The sequence below is a fragment of the Rhinatrema bivittatum genome, chromosome 1, assembly GCF_901001135.1.
Source record: "Rhinatrema bivittatum chromosome 1, aRhiBiv1.1, whole genome shotgun sequence".
In the NCBI taxonomy this organism is placed as follows: domain Eukaryota; kingdom Metazoa; phylum Chordata; class Amphibia; order Gymnophiona; family Rhinatrematidae; genus Rhinatrema; species Rhinatrema bivittatum.
In genome coordinates this window covers 724,178,624-724,200,503 of record NC_042615.1, presented here as the reverse complement: position 1 = coordinate 724,200,503, position 21,880 = coordinate 724,178,624, and the positions used below count along the sequence as shown (strand labels likewise).

At 45.1% G+C, this 21,880-nt stretch overlaps 1 protein-coding gene across 1 annotated transcript in view; it reads left to right on the top strand.

Annotated features, from left to right (window-relative positions):
• MTREX (Mtr4 exosome RNA helicase) overlaps positions 1-21,880 on the top strand; it is a 325,983-nt gene that overhangs the window by 268,590 nt on the left and 35,513 nt on the right. Inside the window, exons 24-25 of the mRNA XM_029577212.1 lie at positions 5,707-5,763; positions 10,183-10,345. Coding sequence (XP_029433072.1) covers positions 5,707-5,763; positions 10,183-10,345 — 220 coding nt within the window. The remainder of the gene's footprint in view (positions 1-5,706; positions 5,764-10,182; positions 10,346-21,880) is intronic.

The window sequence follows — 21,880 nt, the reverse complement described above, 5'->3', positions numbered from 1 at the left end:
TGTCTCTGGAGCTAGACCCTCTCATGGCATGGGCAGAGATAAACCTACAAGGGATCTTGGCCTCTCACATCGCAGGAAAAGACAACGTCTCAGCAGACTTCCTCAGCAGAGAGAGCCTGGACCCGGGAGAATGCACGCTGTCAACCACAGCCTCCCAACCATGGATCTACTGGCCACCCGTCTCAGTGACCAAGTCCCCAGGTTCTTCAGCTGCAGACGAGAGCCACATTCCCAAGGGATCAACGCTCTCGTCCAGACTTGGCCAGAGGAAAACTTACTGTACACCTTCCCACCATGGTCACTACTGAGCAAGGTCATCCGCAAGATAGAACATCACAGGGGATTAGTTCTATTAGTGGCCCCGGATTGGCCAAAACGACCATGGTACACAGACATGCAAAGACTCCTTGCGGAGAACCCTCTGTGCCTACCTTCACACAGGGACCTTCTCCAGCAGGGCCTGATTCTCCATGAAGATCAGTCTCGATTCTCTCTTTCAGTCTGGCCCTTGAGAGGACTCGCATGAAGAAGCGCTGTTACTCAAAGGCCGTGATTGACACCCTGCTCCGAGCTCGCAAATTCTCCACATCTCTGTCATTACATACGGATCTGGAGAGTACTTGAAGCCTGGTGCGAGTTCCGCGGGATACTCCCGTGGACAGCCAAGATTCCCATGATTCTGGAGTTCCTATAGGGACTGTATGAAGAAGGGGTTGTCACTCAACTCCCTCAAGGTCCAAGTAGCCTCTCTGTCCTGCTTCAGAACAGAAGTGGACTGTATCAGACTATCAACCCATCCAGATTTTTCCCGCTTCCTGAAAGGGGTTAAACAACTCCGACCACCCCTAAAGTGGCCGGTGCCTCTATGGATTCTCAATCTAGTATTAGACTTCCTAGCTGGGGCTTTCTTCAGACCAACACGCGGTCTGTCACTACGCCTCTTAACATTGAAGATGGTATTCCTGGTGGCAATATGTTCAGCTCGTCGCATCTCCAAACTACAGGCACTATAATGTTGAGAACCGTTCCTGAGGTTCACGCCTGGAACCATACAGCTGCGCACCGTCCCCTACTTCCTACCCAAAGTGGTTTCAGAGTTTCCCCTGAACCAAAACATCTCACTACCATCTCCGGATGAACTTAAGGACTCGGAAGACTCACGCCTTCTTCGCCATCTAAATGTCGGCAGACTCCTAGTGCGGTACCTGGACAGATCGGAACCGGTGCGCAAAACGGATCGCTTGTTCGTTCTTCACAGCGGGAAGAAACAAGGAGAAGTTGCCTCGCGGGCGACCATAGTCCGCTGGATCAAGAAAGTAATCAAGGCAGCCTACATAAAGGCAGGGAAGCCCTTACCACTAAAGGTTAAGGCTCATTCTACGAGGGCACAGGCAGTTTCTTGGGCAGAAACCAAGCTACTGTCACCCGCTGAGATCTGTCAGGCGGCAACATGGTCCTCCATACACACCTTCTCCAGGTTCTACCGCCTGGATGTTCAAGCCCGAGAAGACGCAGCCTTCGCAAGGGCAGTACTAAGTGGGCCATGAGCAGCCTCCACACAGCTTTTGTACATCCCATTGGTCCTGACTCCATCTGGCTACACGCTAGGAAATGGAGAAATTACTTACCTGATAATTTCGTTTTCCTTAGTGTAGACAGATGGACTCAGCATCCCGCCCACGGCTGCCCCAGAAAAGGAGAACCTTGGATAGCAAACCTCGAGACTAAGCAAATATGGGTAAGCCACAGCCTACCCCTAGTTCAAGACACTCACAGTTTGTCCGGTGTCGGCGTTAATTGGTTGAGTGCACTGGCGGTCTCCAGTTTGGAAATTAGTTGAACCAGTTCAAGTTTTAATCAAGTTTAATCAAGTTATTTAAGCAAAGATAAATCCACAATGGCTTTTCAAAGAGAATACTGAAGAGCTGAGGTTACTGCAGGGGTATATCTAGAGTGACATCAGCTTTGAAATCTGACTCCGTCTCCCATCTGCTGGCAGAAGAGCACAATACCCACTGATCCTGAGTCCATCTGTCTACACTAAGGAAAATGAAATTATCAGGTAAGTAATTTCTCCATTTGGTGTTTTTGTTTTTGTTTTTCTTTATGCATTTTACAAATTATAACAAGAATTTTTCTTGAAAATGAAATACAGAGAAGTTAAATCTTACAATTCTAAAAGAACAGAAAAACAATAAACAAAAAAAAAAAACATTTTTCAACGTCTCTGTAATATAAAGTCCACAAATTGGGAAGGAGGAATTTACTCAACCTCAAAGAATTATAAGGACTGCCCTTATATTTAACCAATACAAGCTTAATAGATACAGAGACCATATAGCTATATAAGACTAGCAGCATCAATATTAGTACTTACTGGAGTTACCACAGCCTTCCCTATCAAAAACTGGGTCAATTGTGGGGGATCAAAAAATATATGTGTATTATTACTATACTTTATTATGCATTTGCACGGAAATTTAAAAAAAAATGCCCCCCTAATATGCAGAACTTGTGATTTTAATAGCAGAAAGGCTTTCCTTCTTTTCTATGTCTCACGAGAGACATCTGGAAAAACTAATGTTGCAGCCGAGATATACTTCATTCCTATGATGCAAACATAGCCGCAAAAGCCAGTCTTTATCATGGTCCAGTGCTAAAGACATTATCAGTGTCGCTGGTGTTGCCAATTCAGTGTCTGAACTCTCCAGAAAGTTAGAGATATCCAAAGGTTGATTTTGCTCAGGTTCTACTGATATTCCTCCTTGTATTTGTGCCCCTGATCTTCTTGATTTGGGTACATAAAAGATCTTTGTGATCGGAGGTATTGCCGCCTCTTCAATTTTTAATATATCCAAAAGGTACTGTTTAAACAAGTCTCTTGGGGGATTTAAAGGAACCTGCGGGAAATTTATGAACCTTAAATTTCTATTTTTGCTCAGGTTCTCCAGGTTCTCTAGTTTCCTAGCTGTGCTATTTTTATCTTTAATCAATACATCCTGAGTTGTTTTTATTTCATTTTATCTGCTGTCTGTCACTATTTGGCTTTCCAATTCCACTGTATATGATTCAACACTTTTACTTTTTCTTCAAGTTGATTCATTTTATCAGTTAATGGCCGTACTAGCTGTAAAATAAGAGGATCACATTTTGATAATGGTTTCCCATATAATCTCTAATGTGAAAGTGGAAGGTCTTACCACCAGTGGAATACTCAGTACAGGATTCACTGTGGGCTCTCCGACTCATTCCAATAGAGATGTTTCTGCTCCAACGCCGGTCCCTCCCTCGCTGTTACATGGGCTCGCAGGGAGAGCCGTTGCCCCTCCGATCCCTACCGGGTCACGCCCTTCGACACCTCAGTCGGCTAACATTTCCACCGGTTCTGGGGCATCTCTCTCACCCACTGGATTTCCCAACGGTGTCCTTTCTACGGGGCTTAGAGGTGACATCGAGCCTGGGAGAGAGGGGAGCTCCTCTCCCCTCCCTGAATCTCTAGCGGCTGCAAGTTCCCCGTATTGATGTCCCTGCGCATGATGTGAGCATCCGTGGGTCCCGAGATTGGCGTTGACACTGAGGGGATTGCAGGGAAAGGTTCCCCTTGCGGCTTATGCTTTCTCCCCATAAAGGTAATTTAAACAGCAGGAAATATTATTTAAACTCAGGAGCTCAACAAACGCACAGCTCTACTAAGTGGTCATCTTGGATCCGCCCCCCCCCCCCCCCCAGCACCTCCATTTGGTGTTAAGATCTTTTTATAAGCAGATAGATAAAGATGTTTGAGACATCTGGACAGGAGGCATTGTGCTTTGCAGGTATTAGATATTTCCAGTGCTTTTGATCTGGTTAACTGTAATATTTTGATTGATAGATATTGTCTTGTAGGGTTAGGTGGTAGAGTCCTAGGTTGGATACAGTCTTTTTTTTTAAGTGATTGAGTCCATTGGATACAGATAGGTGATGATTGTTCTCAAGAGGAGTTAGTGAGGATGGGCGTTCCTCGGTGTCCAAGCCTATCCCCTCTGCTCTTTAATGTATTTATGTGCCCCTTAGCGGATTTATTTCAGGAATTGGATGTCAAAGGATCAAGGCATTGATGAGGCACTTTCTCGGTTAAATATATGTTTATAGAAAATGTCATGTTATGTAATGAGAGCCCATTAGGGTGAAGTCAAAACTGGAGATTTTGGGCATTGGGAGCCTATTTTTGGAACATGTAGCTTTCTCAATTAACCTAGTTTGGATGATTATGTAATTCCAATCTTGTCTAAAATTAAAAGCTTGGGTGTTTCATTAGACTCTTTTTGTTTGGAATTTTTTGTAGATCAAACTTGCAAGAAGGCTTACTATCAATTGAAGAGAATTTGGCAGTTAAAACCCTTTTTAGATGATTCTGCAGTGAAAGTTATTGTGCTTGTCCTTGTTATTGAGTACTTTGATTATTGTAATAGTTTATTGGTCGAGTTACCAAATGATTTGGTATGGAAATTACAACTGATTCAAAACAGTGCTGCACATTTGGTGTGTGAGAAAACAAGATGTGAGTGGGCATCTCCAATACTGGATTTCCTGCACTGGCTCCAAGTGACTAAAAGGGCTAAGTTTAAATTACACTCATTCACCTTTTGGTGTTTGTTCTGATGGGCCAAAGTATTTGACTGAAAAATTGGCCTAGCATAAACCTAATTGTAATCTTAGGGCTTCTCAGGAAGCCAGATTGGAATTTGTGTATGGTTATAAGCTTAAAACTAGTTATTGGGCAAAACATGCTTTTTCATCTGCAGCCACTCAGGCTTCCAATGCCTTACTAGTGCTTGTTAGAAATGAGGGTAAAGTATTTAAAATTCAGAAAGCTGGTTAAGTTATATCTGTTTCTGGATCGTGTTAATGTTAGGCTGAGCAATGGCAGGATGAGAAGGAATGTGGGGAGAGTGGCAGTTGGCGGTTAGTGAGTGTTATTAGAAGATGTTTTTGAAGTGAAAATTTTGTGTTGCTTGATTACTTTTATTATGTTTGTTGATTTTGTTAACCACTTTTTTGGTAAACATTTTTACTGCTTATACGATTATATAAATTTCTCAAATGAATGAATAAAACCTTCCCCTCTTTGTAGATTAGTATTTTTCTTGGTGTTTCTAGGCCTATATAGTTGCACAAAAATAGATCCCTATTTCTATGCCCTAAAGTGCAGAATTTAGGAGCTAGTTTTGCTTTATAATTCCTGGCTTAAGGTAAAGCGACCCTCAAAGATGCTGTTTGTGTTTCATGAACCTGAATAGTTAGAAGGCCTTAAGTCATAGGGTATAAAGGTTGCTAAGGAAGTTAGAGCTGAGCTAGAGTCCCTCCTTTTTGGACATTCCTGTGGAGGCCTCTGTGTCATAGATTTGTTTCTTTTGTCTGATTTCAATTTTTAAAAAATCATTTATCCTATTGAATCAGAATACCTCACCTTTCAAGGAACTTGCATAATAAGCCACGTGACCACGGATTTTGAGAGATACCATAGCAGAATTTAGTGGCAACCATAAAAAATGAATTGACCACTAGATTTCATTGGCTGGTGGTCAAATAACCATTCTGTATGAGGATTGCTGATGTTTTGGGTCTGAATTAGTGTTTTAAGAAGATGCAAATCAAATTAACTCTCAACTAATTACTAAGTTGGATAATTTGTCTTTTTTAATAAATATTTCTGTTTTTTTGCAGTCAAGTGAAATGCCAAAGTTAACAGAACAGCTGGCTGGGCCACTTCGTCAAATGCAGGTAAGGCGGTCGAACTGAAAGCTAGTCAAGAAGTGTTAGTACATAAGGGCCGATACAGTACAATGCGCTCCGGTGGAGCGCACTGTTAGCCGGGTTTGGCCGCGCGTTTTCGACGCGCTAGTTTTACCCCTTATACAGTAAGGGGTAATAGCGCGTCGAAAACGCGTGACCAACCCCCCCAAAACTAATAGCGCCCGCTACATGCAAATGCATGTTGATGGCCCTATTGGTTATTCCTGCACGATCCAGAAAGCAAAATGTGCAGCGGTGCCGGGGAAGTGTACAGAAAAGCAGAAAAAACTGCTTTTCTGTACACCCTCCGACTTAATATCATAGTGATATTAAGTCAGAGGCCCCAAAATTTAAAAAAAATTTTAAATCGGTCCGCGGGTCAGAAGACGGATGCTCTAAATTATGCCGGTGTCCATTTTACGAACCCGTGGCTGTCAGCGGGTTTGAGAACCGATGCCGGCAAAATTGGGCGTCAGCTGTCAAACCCGCTGACAGCCGCCTCTTTTTACCGCGGGCCCTCATTTGCATACTAAATCGCGCGCACAGGAGAGTGGCCTGTGCGCGTGTCGGGAGAGCGGGCGCTTGCCTCGGAGCGCTGGCTCTCCCACGGTTTTACTGTATCGGACTGATAAGGTATCATCTTATATGTTTTTTTTATTTTGGTTTTATCTGTTAACGTTTTTTCCATGTATTCAAGTGGACTAATGCAGCAGCCACAATTATTTTATCCAAACTGAAATGCTGTTATCTTCAATTTCTGAAATGTGTTTGATTATTTATCTACTCTGCTGTAACTGCCTAGGATCCACACCACTGTTTCTCCTGTGAAATCAGTACTGGGAACAATAAAGCATCCTGCCATCAGTTAAAACTAAACAAAAGGGTCTTTATTGGGCTGTATAGTTAACAATTTTGCACAAAAGTTTGTTACCCAGTACCTTGATGGGAGAAAATGCATTTTGTTTACATTCCATAATAATGTCCAAAAATGAGCTTATTAATAACAGAACTTTGCATTGGAAAATTATAATACCCATCCCTGAAATTAACATTATCCAATTTGAAATGTTACATCTGGGGTCCAGGTCTATTATTCAGCTATGTAAACCTAAGAAAAGCAGGCAGTCTTTTCCAGCTTTGTCACAGGTTGCCAGCGCTACACATGATACCAATTGTAGGGGAAAGCCTGGTTTTGTATTAAATAAACTTGTCTGAATGTGGTCAACATAAGAAATGCCATGCTGGGTCAGACCAAGTTCACTGAGCCCAGCATCCTGTCTTTGACAATAGCTTGTCCAGGTCACAAGTACACAGCAGATCAAAAGAAAAACCTATTTTTTTATTACAGACGCTCAGGGATAGCTATGGCTTTTCCATAGTACCTGGCTGCTAATGTTTTATGGACGTTTCCTCCAGGAACTTGTCCAAACCTTTTTTTAAACACTGCTATGCCAGGTCCTCTGGCAGTAGATTCCATAGCCTAATAGTGTGCAGAGTGAAAAAGTACTTTCTATGATTTGTCTTAAATCTGCTGGTTGTTAGTTTCATATCCCCTTCTTTTGGTATTATTTGAAAGAGTAAATAAGCATCCTTTACTTTCCTGTTCCACTCCATTCATGATTTGATAAACTTCTGTTATGCCCTAGCCTCTTATCATAGGGGAGCTGTTCAATCCCTTTTTTATCATTTTTGTTTGCCTCCTCTCTACCTTTTCAAGTTCTGCTATGATTTTTTTTGACATGGGACCATCAGAACTGCACACAGTACTAAAAGTGCAGTCACACCATGGATCAGTACAGAGGCAATATATTTTCTATTTTCTTCTCCATTCTTTTTCAGATCATTCTTAACATTCTATTTGTTTTTTGATTGCCGCAGCACACTGAGCTGAGGATTTCAATATATTGTGCACAAGGACTCCATGATCCTTTTCCTGGGTGGTGATTCCTATTATGAAACCCAATATTGTGTACCCATAGTTGGTATTTTTCCCTATGTGCATCACTAGGCAGGTTATGTCATTACATACATAATCTAAAACCATATATGACAAAAATAACCCCCAGCAACATTACCAAAACAGCTTGCCAGATAACATCCATCCTCACATAGCCTAAAGTTTGTGGCATTTTTGTTGCTGCTAAAGCTCGCACCCATAAAATCCTTTGTTTTGTTGCCATTGCTAAATTAACTAGCCATTAACCAATAGTATCTTGTGTCATGCACATTCACCAGAGATTAGCAACACAACTACTCTTTACTGTCTCAGAGAACAAGGGTTCAACTAACGCTGTTTGTATTACAGCACCATTCATTAGTCTCAGGCTTTAGGACCTCAGACTTTTCACACTTTGCCTTAGTTCTGCCATGCATTCAAAGGGGAAGTATTGAGTAGATACAAGGAATAATTGGAAAGATTTTAACACAGCATTCCATAATGGTTGACAGTGTTACATAATGCCAAAAAAAGTCATAAGTACTAAATTCCATAAAATGTTGCGAATGTTCACTAGGATAGGGTTCCTGTCTTGATTTCCCCCATGTTCTAAACCTTAGCTAGATACTTGGCTTTTCCTTATCACAGTCAGCGAAACTGCAGTGCCTCCTACTGACAGGGCCGGCACGTCCCAATAGGAAAACTAGGTGGTCGCCTAGGGTGCCAGCCATTAGGGGATAGAAAAGAACACATGGGGCCGCGAGAGGAGCCCGTCCCACTTACAGCTGAGTAGAGACTCGACGGGCCGCAAGTGGAGCCTATTCTGCTTGCAGCTGAGAGGAATAGAGATTTGGTGGACTGCAAGCGGCAGAGACTCTGTGGGCTGCGAGCAGCACCCATCCTGCTCACAGCCGAGAAATGCAGACACTCGTTGGGCCGCGAGCAGTGCCCATCCTGCTTAGGGCCGAGAGAAGCAGACTCGGTGGGCCATGAGTGGCTCCTCTGTTTCTGTATGAGTGAGAGGGATTGTGTGTGTTAGTGAGAGAGAGGTGGGAAGCCTGTGTAAGGGTGTATATGTGTATGAGATAAGGAACCTAAGTGTGTGTGTAAGAGAGGAGGCCTCTGTGAGTGAATGAGGTCAGTGCCAGAGCCGGGGCCTGGACTGCGGGTGGGGGAGGAGGGTGGGCACAAGGTAGATGGTTCACCTTGTGCCCACCCTGTATACTGATAGAGCAAGAAACTAAAAACAAACAAAGAAAAAGTAAAAGCTTTTAGCTAAGGTGACTGTTTAGTGTTAGGTAATCAGTTGTGATTAAAACCTAATATTAATATGTCTGGAATCACACTAAGGCTATGCATCTCCAGCCACTTTGCACACATCGCTATTAGTGATGTAAAATATGGCCCTTCCTCCTTGGAGCAAAAAGAGCTACCTTTCCGTCATTCGTTTGGTGAGTGCCAACATCCCAGAAAGCAGTGGTGTTTTTGCTGGTGACTGTACCACATTGACAGCACTGGAAACAGAAATTCTCTATTTATTCACAGAACAGATCCAGCAGGGATAGTGAAAGCTCACCCACACTGTCCTGCCAGTAAACCTCTACTCTGCTCTAGAAGGAGTACTTCTGAGTGAAGATATTTCTGTCTCCATGCCTATTCAGTCTGCAGAGACTAACAAAGGGAATAGCAGAGTTATGTAGTGATGTGAACACCTGGGAGCCGGGACGAGACCACCTACTCGTTTCACATAGGCCAACAAACCATTTTCAGATGGTAATGACTGTCAGCCTGAGCCAGATTTGTAACGATGGCCCTGTGTCCCAATACCAAATCACTGAGGCATTCAGTCCCTCTGAAACTGGCTTGTCTTAGTAATTTGCTACATTCTTTGAGGTCATGATATTTCCTATCTGCGTGTCTCAAGCACATAATTTTGTTCCATTTAAATTAAAGGATGATAACTTAATGAGGAGGTTTCTTTCCCGTTGATAGAGAAAAGAGGCTCCAGAGATGAGTTCTTTAATCTTCCAAAAATATTCCCAGTTAGTATTCTGGGTGCACTTCTTCCTCAGTCGTTTATATGCACCCTTTTGTAACCTACTTTCCAAAGGAAAAGGTTTCTGAGACCATTGAAAGTGTGTGCCTCCTAATAACTTTTCTGTTGGGTGCCCTGTCCGCACCAAATTTTCAGGACATATCAAGGAGGAAATGAGGACTCTCAGGGATGAGTTATGTTTATTGAACCACAATTATGCACAGGCTGTGCACGCATGCATCCCAGAAAGTAGACATTTTAATTCTAGGTGAAACGTCTTGTATTATTAAAGCCTTGTTTGACTAAGACAAAGTGCTTCTATAAAATCAACCAATAGATATTTCTTTTATTCTCTGCATTGTGATACAGTGTTAACACCAAACAGTCTATCATTTTCCTGGATTTGAGTCATCCATTGCTTTATATCTATATTTAGGAAACTGCCAAACGAATAGCCAAGGTTTCAGCAGAAGCCAAGCTGGAAGTGGATGAGGAAACGTACCTAAGCTCATTCAAACCTAACTTGATGGATGTTGTGTATACATGGGCCAATGGAGCAACATTTGCTCAGATCTGCAAAATGACAGATGTCTTTGAAGGTAATTTTGCTCATTTTCTATGTTCATTTTGGAGTAATTTGGTATGCTACAAGCTGAAATGATTTGCCTGCACTGTGTGCCAAGTTTAGATTGTATATATGCTGGCTATGACAAACAGGAAAAGGAAAAGTTGGTAACTGGGACTCCAAATTCTTGAAAAACTAGTTTTTATCCTAATATAAAGAGAGGAATAATTGGCTTTAGTGATGCCTGATCATTGAGTAGCTTTATTTTGAAAAATATTTACCCAAAGTAGTGTAAAACAAGGAGAGAACAGTCATAACAGATCTTAATATGTCACATTGTCAAGCAGTGCAATTAATACACACAAATAAAATCAGCATGAACAGATAAGCCAGCACATATATATAAAATTAAAACTGATATGAGTAAATAAAATTAGCACATAATTAGACATTAAAATCTGTAAATAGTGCAAAAATTAGTTCACATGTAACAATAGCCCTTTCTTCTATGACAAGCAGGATGGTAGTCCTCACACATGGGTGACATCATCGGAAGAATTTATCAGAATTTCTAGAACTTTGACTAGGCACAATGAGCATGCCCTATACCACTTATACACACAGTGTCCCTCTTCAGTCTCTGTTTTCTTTTCCGCGGAGCTGTTGCTTCGTGGTGAAATGAGCTTGTGGCTTTTCTTCAGAAAATTACCTTGGAAAACTTTTCCACCAATTACTTTCGGGGATTTTCGCAGTTTTTCTCAACGTGGGTCCCTCTCCAGTTCCCTCTAGCCTCTTAGTCAGGTTTTTGGCGGTTCAGTAAGTTTTCTTTCGCATCAAGCCAGTAGCAATGACAGTACCAATGCCAGTACTCTCCCTGCTGGAACTGCTGCTGGAACGGCTCAATGTGCTTATCAGTGTGTTTCCGACCCAGTTGGCGCCGGTTCCTGGGAGGCCATTGATGCTCAGCAGGGAACCGATATTTCCCCCAACCAATCCAGTGCTCGTTGTCGGTTCCTTCGAGGAGGAAGCTCCATCGAGGCTGACTGGCACCGAGGCCTGCAGCTTTGCCGGGGCCGGCACCAATGCCAGTGGTGCCGATGCCTCTGGACGAAGGCAGAGCACCTAGGACCCCCATCCCCTGTGGATTACATGAGGATGAGGCCCCATATGACCCCTGGGAGGATGACTCTATAGAATCCTCCTTCGAGGACTCAGAGGCTCTCCCCTCAGAACCGTCTCCTTCAGAGGAACAAAGGAGGTCTCCACTGGAGGACCTGACCTTCACAGGTTTTGTGCGGGCGATGACTGAGGCCATTCCTTTTCAGTTAATGACAGAAGAGGATGCCAGGCACAAAATGCTGAAAATCCTCCTGTTCGTGGAGGCTACTAAAGAGTTTGTGGAGGTCCCAGTACACGAGATCTTTAAGGAATTGCTGCTGAGGATCTGGGAGCACCCCCTTCACAATACCTTCCGTAAACGAAGGTGGATGGAGTTTACCTGGTCCAACAGGCTACTAGATTCGAAAAGTGTTAGCTGGCATATCAGTCAGTGATGGTTTAGTCAGCTTTCAAGAGGGCCAAGTGCTCTCTGACCCATGCCTCGGCGATTCCAGGGAAGGATCATAGAATGATGGATGCTCTTGGGAGGAGTAGCCTAGTGATTAAAACAGTGGGCTATGAACCAGGAGACCAGGATTTGAGTCCCGCTGTCGCTCCTTGTGACCTTGGGCAAGTCACTTTACCCTCCATTGTCTTAGGTACAAACGTAGATTGTATGCCCTTTGGGGATAGGGAAATACATACAGTACCTGAATGTAATCTGCTTTGAAGCACTGTGAAAAAGTAGAAAAAAATAAATGAATACATAGAAAAACCCAATTAAGTAATGAATTGAATGTTTAATACAGGTGTTTCAGGGGGCCATGCTTAATGCCTGCATTGCCTCCTACCAGCTCTACATAAGCCAATACTCATGCACCCTCTGGAAGCAGGTGCAGGAGGCGGCCGAGCAGCTGCTTCAACAGCAGCAAGACACCTTTTTATCGCTGGTGTGACAGGGCCAGGAGTGTGGAAAACACGAGGTTCGGTCAACCTACAATGTTTTCAAAAATGCAGTGAGAGTCTCTGCAGCAGGAATCGGCACCCGCAGAATGGCATGGCTGCAGATCTCTGATCTCCGTCCGGAGCTACAGGAAAGACTCCGTTGATCTGCCGTGCACAGGAGAGAATCTCTTTGGAGATGAGGTGAGGGATGTGGTGACCCAGTTGTGGGATCACCATGAGACCATCCAGCATCTCTCCGTCAGCAGTTCAGACCAGCCCTCCTCAGCCAGGAGATCCACAGGGCAGAATCCAAGGAGGTCTTTCTACCACCAGAAAAAGTACTGTCCTCCAGCCCCTCGCTCCCGTTTGCAGAGGGTGAGCTCTCGAGGCCGTCCCAGGCAGCAGAGAGCGCCCACGCCCCAGCTGTTGCCCAGCCAAACTCTGGGACAGGGTTTTGACTGGATCATAGGGAGCATGAACCAACCACCCAAACCTGAGACATTGGGCCCCCCCCCCCCAAAGTCAGGGGCAGGTTATGGTTCTTTGTGAATCAGTGGCCCTATATAACCTCAGATCTGTGGGTTTTGTCCATTGTCCATCAAGGGTACCAATTGAACTTGTTGGGTGTCTCACCAAATTCTCCTCCGTGTCCATTTTGGGGACCAATAATGCATCAGGAGGTACTGTTAAGGAAGCTCTCTTAACAGCCAGAGCGGTCATACCTGTCCCACCAAGGCAAACAGGGCAGGGATTCTACTCCCGGTACTTCCTGATTCCAAAGAGAACATGGGAACTCCATCCCATCCTAGACTGAGGGCCTTGAACAAGTTTCTCAAAAAAGAAAAGTTCAATATGGCTTCCCTGGACACCCTGATTCCCCTCCTAGAAAGAGTGGAATGGCTGTGCTCCCTCGATTTAAAGGACATGTACACTCACATCGAGATCTTCCCAAGTCACAAGAAGTATCTCAGATTTCTGGTGGGAAAACAGTACTTCCAATACAGAATGTTGCCATTTGGGCTAGCGTCTCCCCATGTGTCTTTACAAAATGCCTGGCCATTGTGGGGGTGCACTTCCACAGGCTGAGAATGCATGTTTTCCTTTACTTGAACAATTGGCTGTTCAAGAGCACCACTCAGGCAGGGGCAGATCTGTCCATGTGCTTGACCATCCGGTTATTGCAGTCACTAGGGTTCGTCATCCACTACCCAAAGTCCCATCTCAGCCCGTCACCTCGATTGAATTTCATAGGAGCACTGCTAGACATGGCTTAGACAAAAGCCTTCCTGCCACACTCCAGGGCAGTCACCTTGGCATCCATAGCACTGGTGATTCAATAGAACCAGTAGGTGTCAGCTCAGCACATGTTGAGGCTGTTGGGCCATATGGCCACAACCGTGCATATTACTCCCTTGGCACGTTTACACATGAGCAAAGCCCAATGGACCCTGAGGTCACAATGGTACCAGGCTATTCAGAATCTCCAGGCCCACATCCAAATTTTTCTGTCTCTTTTGGGACTCTTTGTACTGGTGGCAGGTTCTCTCAAATTTGGAATGGGAAATATCTTTGCAAACTCCCCCTATACAAATTGTCCTAACAATGAATTTGTCCACCTTGTGGTAGGGAGCTCATGTAGAGGGGGTCCACACCCAGGGCCGATGGTTTGCCCAGAAAGCACAGTGTCAGATCAAGTTCCTGGAGCTTCAGGCAATCAAGTACATTCTGTGGGCTTTCAGAGATCAGCTGTCCAACAAAATTTTCCAGGTCCAAACAGACAACCAAGTAGAAATGTGCCTCCCTGCTTGTTGACATACCACAGGATCTTATTTCCGTGTCAGGAAGCAGTCCAGATCTGGTCCTGGGTCCTGTCCCACGGGATAGTACTCTGGGCCATGTATCTGTCCAGAATGGAGAATGTGATAGTGGACAGACTGAGTTGGGCTTTCAGACCCTACATGTGGTCACTGTACTGAGGGTGGCGAATTGGATTTTCCGCCTTTGGGCAAGCCCAGACATGGGCTTTTCACACCCCCCTGCAAAAGAAAGGTGATTCAGTTCTTTTCCCTGTACAGGTCAGCTGGCAAACCGGCCTCTGATGCCTTTGCTTGCCATTGGAGCAAGGGTCTTCTATACGCACATCCTCCGATTCCTCTGGTGACAAAGACTCTCCTGAAGCTTTTAGAGGACCAAAGGACTATGATCCTCATTGGCCGAGACAGATTTGGTTTCCACTCCATAGGGTGTTGTCCATCCAGAGACTGATCAGTCTGGGGACTGCCCCCCCCCCCCCCCCCCGATCTCATCACACAAGATTAGGGCATGCTGTGCATCCCAACCTCCAGGCTCTGTTGCTCACAACCTGGACGTTGAGAGGCTGATTCTGCAGCTGCTTGATCTTTCAGAAGATGTCTTGGGTCCTAGTGGCTTCTAGAAAGCCTTCCACTAGAATGTCCTATCGACTGAAGTGGAGGAAGTTTTTCTGTGTGGTGTGAGCAGAAGGCCTTAGATCCGTTCTCCTGCCCCACACAGAAACTGCTTGTTTCTATCTGTTACTGTGGGGCACTATTCTGCTCTTTTGATTGCCATCACATTTATGTCTCTTCATCTTTGACAAAGAGTAAAGTTGTGTTGAAAGTTTCAGCAAGTCATGGTGTCTCCTGGATCACCTGCTCAGGAACAGGGGTACTAACCGTATTGAATCTGAGGTGCCTGGGTCATTTCCCCATCATCTAAAGAACTCACAACCCCCATTTGGCCCTATTACATGGTGGCTGGAGGAGTCTTCTGCTGCAGCAGGATGTCACTTTTGAGAATGGCAACCCCAGAAACAGCAAAAGGCATGCAAGCAGATCACAAAACCCCAGTGTAAGCTTGCACCACTCGGACTGGGGTTTCCCCAGTCCGAGTGGTGCAAGCACAAAAAAAAAATTGGTGCCAGGGCCCCAGATTTCCTGAATAAACCAAATGTCCACACAAGGCTGCTGTGGCAGGTTGATATAGACCCTCCTATGCAAATGGGTTTAGTCCAAACTGTGTGTGTGTTTGAGCTAGGTAGCCACTATTGGGCCCAGTATTTACAGTGCAGATGGTTTCTCATGGTTGAAACCCCACTGCAGTTTATCTCTCCTGTAGTATTTGCAAGTGTAAAGCAAACTCCTAGCACAGCCTGAGTATTGAATATGTGACTCTTATTCATATAACTATGAGCATCCAGTGCAGGAATACACTTTTAGGGAAAACCCTCTGGTTCTCACTCTTAGAGTCAAGATTTAGATTGTTTTGTTTGTCTTTTACTTACCACTGTTGGCTCCTTCAGTAGAGGAAAGGCACCCCTCTCCACATTAACTGCAGCCAGTATCTCCTGTTGGAGGGGAGGATAGCAAGGGAGGACCCTGTCCCCTCCTTAGAGATTCTTTCCTTTTCATTGGTGTTCAGTCATGCTCCACTTGGTGTAGCATACTTCCATTAGGTTTTTTGCCTGGTGTTTCACACAAAAGCCAGATCCTTGTCTTCTTTCAATCCCAGCTCCCCTTGCTTCTGACCTTTTTTCTTTCTGCAGAAGCCTGCATCTCTCCTTTCCCTCTCTCCCCATTGGTTAGAACTCTAGTTCTGAGGCTCCCATTGGTCTAACACACTTCCTGCAGCATCAGAGCTTGGCTGACCTCAGGAGGGGTGGGGGGAGGCTTTGAAGAGCAGTGAACATTTATTCTTCATTCACGGAAAGTTCTCTGCAGGTTTTCTTGCTATTAATTCTATTTATCTCAATAAAGGGCTGTCATAGTTGATGGATATTTCCCTGTATGGAACTTAAAAGCAGCTTGTCAATATTAAGTCATTTTAAGCCCTTGTGCTGCTCAATCCAAAAACATATATACGCTCATGGGGACAGGTACCCTTGTCACATATTCCTTTAAGGCTCAGACTTCTGTGGAATCAAGGTGAAACTTAGCTTGCTTGTTAGAAGCTCTCCTTCCAGATTTACACACATTTCACACTCTCTCCATAGGAAATTAGGCTCCAGCTGATATCTCCGATCTGTCTCTCTCTCTCTTGTAAAGACACACAGGGATTAGCAGGTCCATGACATCATGCAAGGGGAAGGGGGTTCACTTTTTAAAGGGACAGCAGTGAGAGAGAGCTATAGACTCTGCAAAAATCACTGAATAAAGAGGAACAGAGAAGAGCAGCCCTGGGCGCTCCCCTTCCTCACTGCCCTAGCAGGCACAGCCCACACCATAATAACAGAGGGCAAAGAACCCTGACCCAAACTCTGTGTGGCTGCTGCAAGAGTCTTCCTGCTCCACCCAATGAGAAACCCCAACTCCATGCTTCTGCCCCTTCATCCCCAGTCTGTCTATGCAAAAGACTGAGCATCCATTTTTACTCAGATTTGTGTGCACATTTGTGTTGGCAAGCCTTTTTAATTGCTTACTCCATCGGGAGTTGGGTTTTTTTTTATTTTATATCACATGCATTATGAACTTCGGTACACAGTTTCTTAACACAGTCTTGACGCATGACTTATTACATCAGCCTGTGTACTTGGTAAGTCTTTTGCCTGTAATCCTCGGAGCATCCACAATCCTCCAGTCTCTAGAGCCTGAGGGTTCACCAAGGTCCTGGCTGCTGTCAGGAGTGGTCAGGGCTTGTGGTTCCCACAAGCTGCTCTGTTTCTCTGGAAGAGTGTTTGGGTTATCTGTAACCATTTGCCCTGGTGCTTCCTTAGTGCAGCAACAAAAGGAGTAGGATATATGGAAGCATCTCTTATTTGTAATCTGTATCCTGTTAATTGCTGCAAAGTATTAATTCTTTCATGAAATCCAAATGCTACAGTGAAGAACTGGTTATGGAGAATCTTAGTTTCTCCGAGGACCAGCAGGATGGTGGTAGTCACACATGGGTGACATCATCAGATGGAGCCCTGACACAGAAAACTTATGTCAAAGTTTCTAGAGCTTTGACTTGGCACACTTCACTGGGCATGCATCGCGTCCATGCGGTAGTGGTCGAATCCGCTCTCGAGAGCCAAGCATTCTCAGACCCATTCCTCGGCACCCCCAGGGAAGGAACACAGAGCAATGGACATTCTTGGGAGAAAAGTGTTTCAGGGAGCCATGCCTCTTATCCGCATGGCTTCCTATCAGCTCTACATGAGCCAGTACTTGCAGAACATCTGGAAGCAAGTGCAGGAGGTGGCCGAGCAGCTGACTGTCACTGGTGCATAAGGGCCTGGAATGCGCAAAACATGAGGTCGAAGCAACCTACAATGTTTTCAAGATGGTGGGGGTGGAAGGGAAATAGAACCAAAAGGTTACTAAGACCCAAGAGAAACAGATAAGTATGAGAAGAAAAAAAAAATGCGAAGCTTGCTGGGCAGACTGGATGGGCCGTTTGGTCTTCTTCTGCCATCATTTCTATGTTTCTATGTATATATATGTTAAGAGTCTCTGCAGTGGGAATAGACACCCGCAGAATGGCATGGCTGTGGGCCTCTGATCTCTGACCAGAGGTACAGGAATGACTCGCTGACATGCCATGTATTGGGGAGAATCTGTTCAGAGATAGGGTGAGGGACGAAGTGGCCCAGCTATGGGACCACCATGAATCCCTTGAACAACTCTCCGCCAGCACTCCGAACCCATTCTCCTTGACTAAGAGTTCGGCAAGATCAGGGCAGAATAAGTCTTTCGCTAGAGGAAGTACTATCCTCTGCCCCCTCACTCATGTCTACAGCATCAGGGCTCCCACGGCTGTCCTCCAAGCTCCAGCCAGCACATCGGTCAACTCCAGGGATGGAGTTTTGACTGGGTCGTGGGGAGCATAGTCCAGTTGCCCATACCCGGGATGATGGATTTGCAAATTAGGGGCAGGCTGCAGTTCTTCGTGAACCAATGGCCCAGTATAACCTCAGACAATGGGTTCTTTTCATAGACTCCAAAGGTACCAATTGAACCTACCAAATTGCCCTCTGAGCCAGTTTTGTAGGCCAGTAATGCATCAGGAGGTGCTTCTAATGGAGGTCTCCTCTCTCCTAATGGCCAGAGCAATCAAACCTGTTCCACCAAGGCAAAGAGGGCGGGGATTTTACTTCAGGTACTTCCTGATTCCAAAGAAAACAGGAGGACTCTGTCCCATCCTAGACCTATGGGCCTTGAACAGATTCATAAAAGAAACATTTTTTTGTTTTTGTTTTTTTTGTTTTTACATTTTATTTTTATTAATTTCAAAAATATAAGAAGGAGTACACCATTCTTATGGTGAAGGACGAAAGGATATACAATCCACAAAGGAAATAAGTACTATATAAAAAAGAAAAACAGATATACATGAAATAATTATTGTAGACCAATCGTCAACTAAGGAAATAAAAGGAGAAGGGAGGGAAAATAATAGGAGAAACAAGGAAAAATTTAAAAACTATCTTAACATGAATCCAGCAGAAATAAATGTAACATGGATCAACTACTAGACCTAATTGTTCCCTGAAAAGGGAGATGGAACACTACTGGAATTGTTGAAAGATTTAAGTTGTTCATGCAAAAAGAACACAAAGCAATCATTGCGATATCTAAGAACAAAAGAACATCCTAAGGAAACATCCCGAGACCTTAAAGCCAGAAATTCTTTTCGCCTTTCTTGTGTAGAATGGGCAAAATCAGGGAAAATATGAATTGTTTGCCCATAAAACAAAGAGGAAATATTCTTAAAGTATCTTTTCATAACCTCGCTCACATCCAGTTCAGAGATAAAGCAAACAATTAATGTGGAACACTCAATCTCAGCACCAGAATCTTCCAGGAAACCAGTCAAATTTTCAAAAACATTAGGTAAACATTCAGATTGATACTGCTGAGGGTTCGTTATATTAGGTGAAAAAGTAAAGTTCAACTTGTTGATAGAAGGAAGCTTTTCAGGATCAAAGTGGAGATTGTCTAGGAAATACTTCTTCATGGTCTGGTAGGAGTTCTCACCCATCACCTTGGGGAAGTCCAAATTCTCAAGTCTGCGAGAGAGATTATTTCAGTCCTTAATCACTGAAGCGTTAAAGATCTGAATATTTCCGTTAGTCTCAGCAGCAGAGATTTTAGTTTGAATTTCAGAAAATTAGGTGTCATAATTATTCCCCATGGCATCAACTTTATTGGAAAGAACGTCTATCTTGGATTTACAATCTTTCATGGAATGGCCAAAACCTACCATCAAATCCCAGATTGCATCCAGTGTGACCACAGTCAGTTTAGCTGGAAAAAGAAGAGATTCGGAAGAGAGCCGAGAAGGCTCAGATCTTGGAGCGTTAGGTAGCTTCAAGGCCGAAGAAACCTCCGACTCACCCTGAATTTCAGCAGGGGATGAAGAAGCCAGACAAGATGGAAAAACTGGCTCTCCCTGCATCTTCAGTCGGCAATGCAGACAGTGGCAATTCCAGCACCAACGCATGCACCCCCCCCCCCCCCCCCCCCGCCGCACACACCCCCCCCCCCCGCCACACACACACACATGCCACCAACACGTCAACCGACATTTCTGCAGAGAACAGAGGGAAAGCGAGTCTCTGCACCGGCAGTAACCAAGGATCCAGGGGACTAAGAGAAACTTCCCCTGGCAAGGCGGTTGCTCCTTCACCCACCTTCGCAACAGAGTGTACAGCCTCCAAGTGCTCTGCCAACCCGGAGAGGAGAGGTGGTAGAAGCTGCTGTCCAGGCAAGAGGGGACATCAGGAGGGAAGACCCGCCCTCTGCCTTTACGTTTGGATGGCATAATGGAAGAAACAAAGCGAAGGTAACAGAGAGCAGCTCCTGCATCCAGTCATGCTGCCATCTTGCTCCCCCAATAAAAGTTCAAGATGGTTTGCCTGTGCACCTTGCTCCCCCTTTTGCAAAAAGGGGGCTGGCTATGCTCCCTCAATCTGAAAGACGCATATACTCACATCGAGATCTTCTCCAGTCACCGTATGTATCTCCAATTCGTGGTGGAAAAACAGCACTTCCAGTATTGGGTGTTGGCATTTGGGCTAGCGTCAGCCCCTCAGGCACACCTCCACAGGTTGGGGTGCATGTTTTCTCTTATCTGGACAATTGGCTAGTCAGGAGCACATCTCAGGCAGAAACCGTCAGATCCATGCATTTCACCATCCGGATGGTAGAGTCACTAGGGTTTTTCATCAACTACCCAAAGTCCCATCTCAGCCCATCACTACAATTAGACTTCATAGGAGCCCTGCTAGACAAGGCTCAGGCCAAGGCCTTCCTGCCTCTTTAAAAGTCCGTTGCTTTGACAATCATCGTATCAGAGATTCAGCAGAGCAAGCAGATGTTATCCTGGCACATGTTGAGGCTGTTGGGCACTCCCATGTCACTCCCTAGGCACGATTACACATGCTCAGAGCCCAATGGACCCTGAGGTCGCAGTGGCACAGGCCAAGTAGAACCTCCAATATTGCATCCGAGTCACTTCGCCCTTCCATAACTCTGTCCTAGTGGAGGATCCTTTCAAATCTGGAACGGGGAATTTTTTTTCAAAGTCTTCCTACCCAAATTGTCCTAACTATGGATGCGAACACCTTGGGCTAGGGAGCTCATGTAGATGGGCTCAGCACCCAAGGTCTGTGGTCCGCCCAAGAAAGCTGTTGTCAAATCAACTTCTTGGAGCTTTTGGCAATCTGCTACGCACTATGGGCTTTTAGAGATCAGCTGTCCAACAAGGTTGTCCTTATCCAAACTGACAATCAGGTAGCAATGTGTTATGCCAACAAGCAGAGGGGTATGGAATCATACCTCCTGTGTCAGGAAGCGGTCCAGATCTGTCATGGGCCCTGTCCTACGGGATATTGCTCAAGGCCAAGTACCTGGCTGGTATGGAGAACGTGGTAGCAGACAGACTGAGTCATGCCTTCCAACCCCACAAGTGGTCCTCCTGTGGGGGGAGTCCAGACGTGGACCTCTTTGTATACTCTTGCAACAGAAAGGTGTCTCTGTTCTGCTTCCTGTACAGGACAGATGGCAAACCAGCCTCGGACGCCCTTGCCCATCATTGGGGCAAGGTTCTTTTGTATGCGTGTCCTCCAATTCCTTTAATGGCGAAGACTCTCTTGAAGCTTCATGAGGACCGGGGAGGGGGACTATGATCCTCATAGCCCTTATTGGCCGAGTCAAGTCTGGTTTCCACTCCTGTGGGAGTTGTCCATCTGGAGACCAGTTATTCTAGGGACTTTCCCATATCTCAACATGCAGGATCGAGGCAGATTGCAACATCCCAATCTCCAAGCCCAGTGGCTCACAACCTGGATGTTGAGAGATTCTGCAACCACTCAATCTCTGAGAATATGTCTCGGGTCCTGGTAGCTTCTAGAAAGCGTTCCACTAGAAAGTCCTATGAACTGAAGTGGAGGAGTTTTCTGTGTGGTTTGAGCAGAAGGCCTTAGATCCACTCTCCTGCCCCACGCCTATCAGAAGCTGGCTTGAAAACCAACTCTGTTAGAGTTCATCTGAGTGCAACTGGTGCACACTTCCATGGTGTAAACGTA